General features: G+C 38.2%; 1 protein-coding gene across 3 annotated transcripts in view; it reads left to right on the top strand.

Moving 5' to 3' along the window:
- KIDINS220 (kinase D interacting substrate 220) overlaps positions 1-13,725 on the top strand; it is a 159,668-nt gene that overhangs the window by 44,375 nt on the left and 101,568 nt on the right. For all 3 annotated transcript variants that reach the window (XM_084622063.1, XM_084622064.1, XM_084622065.1), the window contains exons 12-17: positions 1,772-1,949; positions 2,704-2,868; positions 4,162-4,341; positions 6,156-6,321; positions 7,557-7,708; positions 12,713-13,002. In XM_084622063.1, the coding sequence (XP_084478189.1) occupies positions 1,772-1,949; positions 2,704-2,868; positions 4,162-4,341; positions 6,156-6,321; positions 7,557-7,708; positions 12,713-13,002 (1,131 nt within the window). The remainder of the gene's footprint in view (positions 1-1,771; positions 1,950-2,703; positions 2,869-4,161; positions 4,342-6,155; positions 6,322-7,556; positions 7,709-12,712; positions 13,003-13,725) is intronic.

Consider the following 13,725-nt stretch of genomic DNA (forward strand, 5'->3'; position numbering starts at 1 on the left):
ACTCCAGCTGGGGGTGTGGACTCTGATATGGGGCCAGGGATGAGAGGTTTGCGGTGCAGGAGGGGGCTCTGGACTGGGGCTGAGGGGTTTGGAGTGCAGGAGGGGGTTCCGAGCTGGGGCAGGGGAGGGGATGTACAGGAGGGGATCAGGGGTGCAGGCTCCGGGTGGTAATTACCTCAGGCTGCTCCCGGAAGTGGTGGCATGTCCCTCCAGGCTGCTCCTAGACAGAGGCACGGCCAGGCGGTTCTGCGCGCTTTTCCCATCTGCAGGCGCCATCCCAGCCAATGGGAGCTGCAGAGCCAGTGCTCAGGGCAGGGGCAGCATGTAGAGCCCCCTGGCTGCCCCATGCCTAGGAGCCACAGGACATGTCGTTGCTTCCGGGAGCTGTTCGGAGCCCCGCTGCATCGCCAGCCGGACTTTTAGCGGCCCAGTTAGCGGTGCTGACTAGAACCGCCAGGGTCCCTTTGACCGGTCGAAAACCAGATGCCTGTCAACCCTAGTCATAAATGGAATTCACAAGACAAAATGCAGTTCATAAGTTGACATACATATTTCCTCAAGCAGTCACGTTATGTGTAAGTTGAGCTGATTATGCTTGATAAAAACACTAGAAAATAAAACCTTTATAGGTTCTGTCCATTAACATTCATACTCTCATAGTATTAATTTGTATTGTCTTCAGTGATATACAATACCAGAAAAAGTTAAATTTTACATTCATGCATAAGAAGGAATTTCACAAATACAATAAAACTTTCAAAAACAAGCAAGTTCCAATTGAGTAATTCTGCCAGGAGTACAAGTCTGGGCAAGCAATTCCAAAGAATCATAACACAACTTAACCCGAGGACCAATAGTGATGAGGTGGACAAAATAATGTGGCCAAATCTGTCTCCTTTCTCTCTGTTTAGATCAGTGTTGTTGTTTGGCACTCATATTTGGTTTTGATTGATACTCTAATAATAATTAAATAAGTGAGTCAAAGGACTAACATGACGTACTCTACTGCCCATAATAACCCCATAACCTTTTCTGTGTATTTCTTCTTGCTATTTTCTTCTTCCTTCCACTCCTGTCTTCATCTTTCTCTTTGTGTTGTCCATTTACATTGCAAGCTTTTTGGGGAGAGAGGCTTGTTTTATTTTACATCAGTAAAGCACTGAACACATTTTTGTGAGGTAAATAATAATAACAAAATTAATGTGGTATTGATTTGTTGTTTTGGGAAACTTTAAGACTGTGAAAATGCTTTCCTAGTTAAAGCTGTCAGTGTAACACAGTTTTATACAGCAGAAAATACCATAACCGGGTTTTAAGTGTCTGATGATACTAGTTTCACAGTGGTAGCTGTGTTAGTCTGTATCAGCAAAAACAACAAGGCGTCCTTGTGGCACCTTAGAGGCAGGACTCCTCGTTGTTGTTTTTTGATGTTACTAGAAGATAGATGTTAATAGCAACTTTTGGTTTCACGGGCCTTAAAATATGGAGAGAGACTACTTAAGATAGCTGCATTTTTTAAAATGTATTTTTTCTATTATTATCCTTCTCCCTTGCCTACATGTTGTTAACTTTTTGGTGAATTTCTTCAATGTTACATTAGGGAGCATGTGCCAGGGAGGGGTTTATGTCATTAAGATTCCTTTAAAATATATTTTGTTTCAGTGAACTACACCACAGTAATATTTTGGAATATGTACTACATTCAAAATCTCACTTTTCAAAATAAACACCCATGGCTATTACTAGAGTTTTTCACTTGATATAATTACAGAAAGGAGATACTCCGCTTCATATCGCCATTCGTGGAAGAAGCCGTAAACTTGCAGAACTGCTTTTAAGAAATCCAAAAGATGGCAGACTGCTTTATAGACCCAACAAAGCAGGAGAAACACCTTATAACATTGACTGTAGTCACCAGAAAAGTATTTTAACTCAGATATTTGGTGCCAGTAAGTGTGAACATTATTTGTCTTATCCTTAAGTATTGATATCTGCTTTTGAAAGGAATGGAGCTCCTACTAGGATTTAAAGGACTAAATAACTAGGTACATTAGAAGAATCTTCTAAGGCCATGTTTCTGCTTATCCCGTTGTGTGATGAAAATTGAGTGTAGTTTAGAAATGTGCATATTTAATATGGGGAAAGGTGGTGATCTGTAAAGAAAATTAGAGCTTCACAGGAATATAGTAGGAAAATCCATTATTCCAGAGCTCTAATACGGTTAGAATTAACCTTTTGTCATTTGTTTCTGAACAGGAAACTAATGTGAGATGTGAAAAGAAAAGGAGTACTTGTGGCATCTTAGAGATTAACCAATTTATTTGAGTATAAGCATAATTTATTTGAGATGTGTCGACAATGACTCCCTTGCATTTGGTTTTGGCTATATTTAGTCCTTGTTTTTGAGAGGAATTAATTTGCTTTAACTTGCTGTGACTGTGGGATATTGTTTGAGTCCTTGCATACTAAATGTTAATAGTTTTGACAACTGTACAGTTCCTATGAGCTGCATCCTATATTCTTACTATAGTGTGTATACACTTACAATTGAAATCCAGTTGAGCAAAAATATATAAACAAAAACAATGATTTTTTTGTTCTTCCATTGAATTACTTATTATACAAGTAAATTTGTCATGATTTCAAGTAATTGTATGAAATATATAATATGAAAAAACATAATGTATTATATTTACATTGCAGGACATTTATCTCCAACTGAAACTGATGGAGACATGCTGGGTTATGATCTCTATAGCAGTGCCTTGGCTGATATTCTCAGTGAGCCAACCATGCAGCCACCTATCTGTGTAGGGCTGTATGCCCAATGGGGAAGTGGGAAATCTTTTTTGCTCAAAAAACTGGAAGGTAACATTTGATTTTTAGCTTTTTCGTATGGTTAGATACATAGGTGTTTCTACACTGAGGTAGACCATCTAGTCCAATATCCTTTCTCTGGTTTGATAATATATAACTCTTCTCTGAAACTCCCCCCCCCCTTCATATTGCACCCATCAATCAGGGAAAATATAAATCATGAGGATTGATAACCTTTAATTTAGCTAGTGCTGCTATAAATTTGTACATTTTATACAATGTCTAACCAGTTTTTAAATCTTGCTAACCTATTAGTCTGCAAGGCTTCCTGCGGCAGTGAATTCCCCCCATATGGTAATTCTGTTGCTTTGAAAGTATTTCATTTTGTTAGTTTGGAATTTTACTTTCAATTTTAAGTTAGTTTATCTTTGTATTATAGGAAAGGGTGAATACTGATGGCTATTTCTTTGAGATATTATTTGCTCTTTTTACATGTATCACCCATCTTGCTAGTTTATCTTTCAAAATTAAATTCTGGTATTTTAATTCTCTTATGTAAGTGTTCTTTGATTCTAGTCATTTGCGTTGCCATTTTCTGGACCTTTTTGTTTCAGAGGTTAACTTTTTGAGAGCACATAATCATGCTGACTGCAATATTTGAAGAGAAAATCACCATTAACTCATTTAATACCATTTAAACATTTTCCATGTATTCTCTATCCTCTTTGTAATGCATGTAAACTCTTATTTACTGCTGCTCATTGAGATTTCCAGGTTGACCCTGTAAATATTTGAGATGTTCCATCTAATTCATAAGTTAAAGTATCACCTTACTTCTGAGATGTATTATAATGATCTCTCAATTTAATTCATCATCCCAGTGCCCAGTCACTCAAACTTACTCATATCTGCTTACAATTTTTATGGTTTGAATAACTTAAATAATTATTACTTGAGTGGATATATCCATTCACTCATCCACCTTATCATTCCCATCATAAATAAAAGTAATGTACGTTATTGGTGCTAATATCTACCCTAAGTTAACTTTTCTATTTGGAGAACTTTTGTTTATTCTCAATCTTTGTTAGCTGTTCCTCAGTCATTTTTTAATTTATGCCACAATTTTTTTACCTCTCACTCCATGGATACTAAATATGTGTTGCAGGAATTCTCATTTGTATGAACTTAAACTGAAAACCAGAAATAAATACATAATATAATGGCATTTATACTATGATGGTTATTATCAAGGTTCTAACACAATTGGTTTGTAGGAATTTATTTTTTGTCATAAAAATATACAACTAAGGTTGACTTTTCTGTATGCTTTTTCTGTTCTAGATGAAATGAAAACTTTTGCAGGACAGCAGATTGAACCGCTGTTCCAGTTCTCTTGGCTTATTGTATTCCTTACGGTCTTGCTGTGTGGAGGGCTGGGTTTATTGCTTGCTTTCACAGTGGACACAATGCTCGGAATAGCTGTGGCACTGAGCTTATTAGCAGTTCTATACATATTCTTTAGTAAGTTTGTTTTCACTTCATATAAAACATACTGGTTCTATCTATTTTTAGAGTTCAGTATTTATTCATAAGCAAATGCTGTGCTTCTGAAAAAAGTCAAGTCATTTTGCAAAAAATACAAAGAAAACTATTTTCATTGTTTTTAATAATAAACATTGGAGAATAAACTTAGTAAGAACAGCAAAATAATGCATTTGACTTCATTAATATGAGTTAGAACAATAGCTGTTAAGTAAAAATTCATTGACTCAACTCCCATATCTTAATTTTATGTCACTTCAGTTCTGGAACTGAATATTTTTAACAGAAGTTCTTAATATTCAGGCAATAGCAAGGTTTTAAAAGTGTAGGGCTCAGTTTTAAAAATGAACACATACTACTTCAAATGATTGAAAGGATGTGATTAAAATTGCAGAAATATTTAAAAGCAGTTGGAAAAATATATTAAGATGGAGTTAAGATATATATCAAATTAACGATAAAATATTATATAAAATGTAATTGTCACCAAAACTGGCATTGCAAATCCAGGAAATTCAGAGATAAATTAAACTGAAAAGATGCCCATATGTGGTAAAGTGCAGAAACGCTCAGTTTAAGTCTCCAGAATACCTGTAACTCTGCTTCATAGTGATGTCATGATGGGGGCAAGGAGGATTAAAAATAATTATTTTTTAAAATTGGCTTTAAATTAATTTGATAACAGACATTAATATGCCGTAAACATAATTGTATGATTATTGCTTGCTATCACTATAGGACTGAATTAAGGTTGCATCTGTGGAACAGCACAAAGCAGCTGGAGTATACTGGTGAATCTTACTCTCAATTTGCTAGCATGAAGCCACAGAACTTCTAAGAGCAGTAATAGTTGGGGCCAGTCTAGTGATATCTGGCAGCTAAGTAATCTATGAATGAGAACTCATGACATACATTCACTTTCACTCTACTAACTCATATCAATTAATTGAATTACAGCATGCACATTAACTGGAGAGGAAAGATGGTGATTGGTTGAGTTACTGCAGATGTCATAATTACCCCATATAAGTTACCTGAGCTACTGGCCTGGACCTGTTTTAGTCTATAACTCTAACAGATTCAACTGTTAGCAGCATAACTTTATTGCAATCTGATTTTTTCAAACATAGACAATACATAAGATTTCAATGATTTTTAACTAGTTTAAAGAGTATGTTTTCGTAACTGTCCATTATTAAGAAAAAGAATGGTTTGATGCTCAATTTCTTCAGGGACCCATTTTTGGTTTGTTTTAACTTAAATTAGAGTATTTACCTAATTATGGAGTCATGACTAGCATTTCCATAATAAAATATGAGGAGCAGTTTCTCATTGGCTTTCTTTCCAAGCTCTGAGTTTGACACTCTGTGTATGTACAGATCCCTTTGCATACCTGACAGTGTTCTCAAAGCCACCTTTGTTTTCTTGCTTTAAAATCCCATCTCAGTCATGATAGTTACATTGCAGCTACTATTCTTGTGATCAAACAAGACTGGATAGGGCCAACTTTAGAACCCAGAAATGCAGGTTTTCATTTGGTCAAGGGACCACTGTTGCATGTAACAAGGCCATTATACTTCTGTGGCTTCAGCTAACTGCTTCCACAACACTTAGTTCAGGCCACTAGTGTGGAACTGGGTGTGAATAGAGGCTAATTCTTTCTTTTTCATGACAATTCCAAGAACTACAACAAAGCCACTTGGCATCATTTGTTCTGCAAGTATTAAGGTCCTATCTGTTCAGACTTTCATGACTTTTTTATATTGAGATGTTAAGAAAGTATTTTATTACAGCTGTGATTTACTTCGGTGGCCGAAGAGAAGGAGAAAGCTGGAACTGGGCCTGGGTATTAAGTACAAGGTTGGCAAGACATATTGGGTACTTGGAGCTACTTCTCAAACTGATGTTTGTGAACCCACCAGAATTACCAGAGCAAACCACTAAAGCTTTACCTGTCAGGTTAGAGTTATTTCATATGTACTTTTCTCTCTCTTTCCTACGTAATTCAGCTTCATGTTGGTAACAATCTATAAACTGTACAGTGAAGTAGGAATCTAACAGGATTAAGTATGTGTAGTTTACTCTCCTTCAAATAACTCTTTATGCTGTAGTAAGAAAAAGAGAGTAATTATAGATCAAGATAGTTTGAAGAAAATAATATTGGTTACCAAGATAACCATGCAAGATTTGTTCATATTAAAAATCACTTGAAATATGCAACAGATGCATATTTTATGATATTTTAAGTACTGTGTATGTTTTTAATAATCATCACATTCTAATGAATAGTATTTGTATTTCTAGAATGATACCAAATATTAACCCTAACTTTTATGATTGCCGGTAGAGTCCCTTATGCTGTACTGAGGAGCTAATAATATTACTTTATGCTACATCTCAATTTGTATACTGCAATTTAACTAGCAATAAAATTTAGGTTAAAATTGTAGTGTTATAGTTTGGAGTTATGATTTAGTTTTATTCTTCCTTTTCCTCATGTAGATTAGTAAATCTCAACATAAAATAGCTGCCCTATCACTAGTGCATGTATAGATTAAGTCTAGTAAAATTTCAAGTAGTCACAGCATGACCATGTACTACTTAAAATTATGTATATACTTTTCAATATATTTACATCAGAAAGGCTGATATGGATCCTTTGTTGTTCATTAGTTATGCATTTTTCTATCTTTGGTTACTAGTGCAGTCTGATGCTGTACATATATCAATTAGAATTTTACTTTCATGCCTTTTAATTCACCATAAAACTGCTGACATACTGGTATTGTATTGTCTTGTTTTTGTATTTTTTATCCTGGGTACATATGAGAGAATCCTGCACAATGTTGTTGATGGATTAGTCTTTGTTTTTTGTGGATTGTGATAATTAAAATTTTGTCTTTTATATTTGCACTCTGAGAGACTGCAAGACAAGTATTTCAGTAAATCAAATGCTAAAATAAGACAGGGATGGAGGCAAAGGAAAGCTTGAAAATGGGGGAGAAGGAGGCAGGGAAAAGAGACTAAATTGCTACAAGAGCAGTGGTATACCTTAAAGAAATTCTTATTGAAATGTTCATTCTGCCACATTTGAAAGGGTACCTTTCTGTTGTAGGGGAAAAGGAAGGTTTTATTTTCACTAGCCAAAAAGGACTTCTACATACAAGATACATCTTCTTTTTGTGTCACTTCAGATTTCTGTTTACTGACTACAATAGACTGTCCAGTGTAGGTGGTGAAACTTCAATGGCTGAGATGATTGCTACCCTCTCTGATGCATGTGAAAGGGAGTTTGGTTTCTTAGCAACAAGACTTTTTCGAGTATTCAAGACAGAAGATACACAAGGTATTTATTACTCAAATGACTTTTCTGATTTTTCCGTTTGACTGCAGTTGTAAAGTGTTCTGTTTTTTCACATCAGTGCATTGTTTATGTTTAAACTGTAAGTTTTTGATATGTAGAAGATAGACTACTGCTGTAATTGTACCCTTTCCATTCACCTTGGAAAAATAAGCTGAGAAACCGTAGTTTTTTATGTAGAAAGATTATAGAAAAACAATTAGCTGAAAGCAAAAGGTATTCTTGAGCATAGTTGAGAATTTTTCATGAATATAGAGCTCGTTAGAGGTTGCAATTATTTTCCTTGCCATTTAAATCACCTCCTTTTTGACACGTGCAAAGCAAAGAGCATTGGAGAGATGGGTTAACAGCAACCAGTGTTGCTCAGCAAATAGGCCTCTGCATTCTATATCAGTTGTAGATTTTTCAGGATTTGTGACTTTATTTGTGGGAATAACGAATTGACAAAACTGAGCTTAGAAGACCCAAAAGCACATATTGTAGAATCATAGGACTGGAAGGGACCTTGAGAGATCATCTAGTCCAGTCCCCTGCACTCATTGCAGGATTAAGTATTATCTAGACCATCCCTGACAGGTGTTCGTCTAACATGCTCTTAAAAATCTCCAATGATGAAGGTTCCACAACCGTCCTAGGCAATTAATTCCAATGCTTAACCACCGTGACAGTTAGGAAGTTTTTTCTACCTAAACCTCCCTTGCTGCAATTTAAGCCCATTGCTTCTTGTCTTATCCTCAGAGGTTAAGAAGAACAATTTTTCTTCTTCTTCCTTGTAACAACCTTTAATATACTTGAAAACTGGTATCCTATCCTCTGTCTTCTCTTTTCCAGACTAAACAAACCCAATTTTTTCAATCTTCCCTCATAGGTCATGTTTTCTAGACCTTTAATCATTATTGTTGCTCTTCTCTGGACTTTCTCCAATTAGTCCATATCTTTCCTGAAATGTGGCACCCAGAACTAGACACAATAATCCAGTTGAGGCCTAATCAGCATGCAGTAGAGCAGAAGAATTACTACTTACCTTGCTTACGACGCTCCTGCTAATACATCTGTAACCGTGCCTGAGTGTGTCACAACTGAGGATGCCAAATTCAGGACGAACTGCTGAGAAATTGGGAAAACACAACCCAAAACTGGTGCTTATTCTTTTATAAGATATACCAAACCAGCCACAAAAGTAAACTCCTGTTTCGCCATGCTGGCTAACAAGAAAACATAAAGGCAGGCATTCCAGTTCTTATATCACCACTAGAAACACTGGATTCAGAGATGAGTGGTTCTTTACAACCAGTCTCATCAAATAATAGGTTCTTCTGATCCCAAAGGACCAGCCGCACACCCAGGTCAGTATATAACTTAGATATTACCCAAAAATCATGCTGATGCCAGACCTTTAGTATCTAAAATCTAAAGGTTTATTCATAAAAAGAAAGAAAGGTGAGAGTTAAAATTGGTTAAAGGAATCAATTACATACAGTAATGGCAAAGTTCTTGGTTCAGGCTTGTAGCAGTGATGGAATAAACTGCTGGCTTAAGTCAAGTCTCTGGAGTACATCCACAGCTTGGATGGGTCATTCAGTCCATTGTTCAGAGCTTCCGTTTGTAGCAAAGTTCCTCCAGAGGTAAGAAGCAGGATTGAAGACAAAGTGGAGGTGTTTCCAGAGCCTTTTATAGATTTTGCCATGTGGAGGGCATCCCATTGTGGAAAATTACAGCAACAAGATGGAGTTTGGAGTCACATGGGTAAGTCACATGTTCATGCTCAATTTCCCTCAGTCACTGCAGGAAGCCATTACCTACATTCCAGACAGCATGTTTACATGACAGTCCACTCAGTGAAGATGGGCGTCTCCCATGGTCCATATTCAACCAAGTGTTTTCTTCATGAGCCACTTAATTCAAATAGTCCCTCCAAGATGTGCTGGGCGTTACCCCAGGAGCAAACATTTGAAATCCAAGTATAGAGCCAATACTTATAACTTCAAATACAAAAATGATACATCATACAGATAGGATAATCATAACCTTTTCATAGACACCTCACTTGATGATCGTTGTACAAGATTTGCTGCAAATATATGAGTGGTTGCAACAATGATCTGTATGGTCACAGTTTAATCAGATAACATCACAACATCTCAGAATGACGATAGCTTTTTTTGGAACAGTGTTACAGTATTGACTCATATTTAGCTTGTGATCCACTATGACCTCCAGATCCCTTTCCACAGTATTCCTTCTTAGGCAGTCATTTCCCATTTTGTATGTGTGTGACTGATTGTTCCTTCCTAAATGGAGTACTTCACATTTGTCCTAATTGAATTTCATCTTATTCACTTCAGACCATTTCTCCAGTTTGTCCAGATCATTTTAATTTTAATCCTATCCTCCAAAGCACATGCAACCCCTCCCAGCTTGGTATTGTCCGCAAACTTATTTTTATAAGAGCGCTCTCTATGCCATTATCTAAATCATTGATGAAGATATTGAACAGAACCAGATCCCAGAACTGATCCCTGCGGGACCCCACTCGTTATGCCCTTCCAACTCTATCACTGTGACCAACTCTGTGACAGAAGTAGGGCAGAATCTTCTGGCTGACCACAAATGGAAAAGGGTGGACTCTTCTCACCCATAGATATTTGTACTTCCAGTAGCAGTGAGGAGTTCAAAAGCATTCCAAGGCTGCTGACTGACTTGACAGTCAGAGGGAAGACATTCTCAACAAAATGGGATGTTGTAGGGAAGATGAGTTCTTCAAAGCACTTCTCAATTCACTCAAATATTTCCTCCATCTTGCCTGAGTTCAGCTTCAGCCAACTGCTCTTCAGCTAGCTGCACCTGCTGCTTTTGGCCAGGCATTGAGGAAGCTGGTATGTGATGCTGTTTCGTTGATGATAAAGATGATGTGGTGGGTGTAATCTGTGTACGGCCGGCACTCCAGCCATGCTGTTTATTCCACTTTACACAGTGGCTTCATATAGGTACTGAATGTGATAGGCAGAGGGTTAAACCTTGAGAAACACCACAGGTGAGGGCTCTGGAGATTGAAGAAGTAATTGCTCGTTGTTACCCACTGGGTTTGGTTTGAGAGAAAGGAGAAGGAATTTCATTTCATCCCTGCAAGCTCTCAGGCATCAAACAGGAGTATGCAATCGGTGTTAAATGCAGTCAGGAGAATCAGCAGGAGTGCAAATATTACATCACTTGTCCACGGCAAAAGAATAATCCATCAACAAAAACAGTTATTTTTTCTGTTCCATGCCCCTCCCCTTACTGACAGGGATGTAGGATACTAGCACTTGTCAAATGAAGTTGGAGACATTTTTGCTGGCTTCTTGATCATCTTAGTCAGAAGTGGAAAGTTTCCTACTTCACAGGAGGAATCATCTGTTAGTAGAAGGTCCTAGATGTTCTTGACTCTTTTTCACTGGGTAGTAGGGCATGGATAAAAAAAATCACAGATTGTAGCTTAGATGGTCACTTCATACTTCTGAGACTTCTTTTTGTATTAGTAGTTGAATATCTGTCAGTTTTGAACTTAAAACCAGGTAGTTAGCAATCTAATTTGTTTGTACACATGAAAATTTTGCAAACTGATCCCACAAAAGGGAAGGGAGGGTTTGGAAAATTTAATCCAATAATATTTAGGTATATATTTTGTGGCAAAGCTCTGTCCTTGCCTCTGTGGGTCCCACGTTTCCTGGTGGATTTCGCTAGCCTCAGAGGCTCACTGTGACCCTCCACATAATCCTTCTTTCTCTAGAGACAAGGGTCACAGTCTACTGAGCCATTTTCATCATAAGCCGGCAAGGGAGGTGAGGAGAAGTTATCCTTCCTTGCACAGTCTCTGTTGTCTCCCAGTCTCAGTGACTAATCAGGGGGCAAAGGTGTGTGTGTGTGTGTGGGGGGGCGGGGGGGGAGCCCGGGCCCACCCTCTACTCCGGGCTCCAGACCAGGGACCCTAATAGTATCAGCTATGGTAGCTGACCTTTTAGAAACATGTCATGTACAATTCCCTGGGCTACTTCCTCAAGCTCCACTTCACCCTTCCCTCAGGGCCTCCTTCCTTGTGCCTGATATGGTGTGTACTACTCCGCCTCTCCAACAGCGCAACTTCCTTCCACAGCTCCTGACATGCACCCCACCTGGCTGACTAGGAGGCTTTTAACTAGTTTCAGCCAGCCCCTGATTGTCTTCAGGTGTCCCAATCAACCTAGCATTCTCCTTGCCTTCTGGAAAGTTCTTAATTGGCCCCAGGTGTCTTAATTGACCTGGAGCAGCTTCCATTTCACTTAACCTGGTACCAGGGATTTGTTTAGCCTGGAGCTAATATAGCTATCTCCCACTACTTTTCTATAGCCATCTGTCCTTGCCCTGTCACAATTCACATTCACTCACCCTGCAAGCTTTGAGCAAACAGTTGCCAGTGCTTAATAAATAATCATAATGAATAATAAACTGCTGAGATTAAATCTTAATGAAAACCAAAATAGTTTTTTCAGCCCTCGTCCTATGAAAATAAAAAAAGTGAAAGGGAGGGAGTTTGTGCATGGATAGTGTAAATCAGATGACAGAAATAGACTTCAGAACAAGAAATTTTTATAAATCTATGCCCTTATCCTGCAGCGATCCTATTTCTCCTCTGCCATAGAGGTAGTGTTGTCAGACTTTGCAGAACTCGTGAATGCAGACTGCCTCTGCTTCACACATGAGCCCAGGACTTTTCACTGAGAAGCTATCAGCCTGTTTCACAGCGAAGACTACCCGCATACAGGATGGGTCTCTTCGACAAGAGAAACTGCAAACTGAAGACTGGATTGGTACCCCAACATCCTCTTAGCAAGAATTTGGCCAAACTTAGCCCACCATTTTTAGACTGTTATAATCCTATACAGAGTTTACAAACTTGAGCATTTTTATATTAAATTGGATAGAAAATTTAGAGATGCATGCAACATCCAATGACTATTTTATGTTTTATAGGTAAAAAGAAATGGAAGAAAACCTGCTGTCTCCCATCCTTTGTTATCTTTCTCTTCATACTTGGTTGCGTTATTGCTGGGATCACACTGCTGGTCATTTTTAATGTGGATCCAAAGAACATGACGGTGAATGCTATTCTGATATCGGTTGCATGTGTTGTTGGTTTGGCCTTTATCTTGAACTGTCGTACATGGTGGCAAGTGTTGGACTCAGTCTTAAATTCCCAGAGAAAACGTCTTCATAATGCTGCTTCCAAGCTTCACAAACTGAAAAGTGAAGGGTTCATGAAGGTAAGGATCGATATTATGAATCATTCATTAACACAAAGAAGTATAATAATCCTCTTACTATAGAATGTCATCCATCTGATCAAACCAAACCTCTCAAACATTAGAACAAGTTTTCAAATAAATGAAAATTGCTGTCATCTGAAAATTATATTCAGTGCATATGATCTGTCTGTTCAACCAAGGATTACTTGATTGGCTAAACACATTTTCAGTTTACAATTTTACTTTGTTGTAGAAAGACACAATACTCTAGACAATAAATTATCTAAATGACCTTGTAAAGGGGTCCCACTCACCACAGGGTGCTCCTCATTGTGGTTGGGTCTGGGAATTAGATCTCGCGTCTTCTGGCAAACCCTTCATTGGTTGTTTGCACTGTGGCCCCTCTTTCTCTTGGGCCTCAGGGTGCTCTGTCTTTGTGAGTTGACACTCCAGTCATATCACTGTATAGTGTCCTCCTCTCAAGGGTAGCAAAGTCCCGCCGGACAAGCTGTCTGGATGCTGCCTCAAAAGGTCTTCCATTTCATGTCTCCAGTGCTGTGCCACTTTCCCAGTGGCTGATAGGGGAATGTGGGTCCATCCACTACTCCAGGTTCCAGTTCAGGAACCCTATGACTAGCAATTCAGGTCTGCTCAGACTTGCACCCTGTTGCTGTTTCCCTGGGCCATTTCCTACTCTACCTCTCCATCTCCTTGGCTTTCTCTGGGTTTACCACTGGACAT

The sequence above is a fragment of the Lepidochelys olivacea genome, assembly GCF_965140295.1.
Source record: "Lepidochelys olivacea isolate rLepOli2 genome assembly, chromosome: 3".
Classification (NCBI taxonomy): Eukaryota; Metazoa; Chordata; order Testudines; family Cheloniidae; genus Lepidochelys; species Lepidochelys olivacea.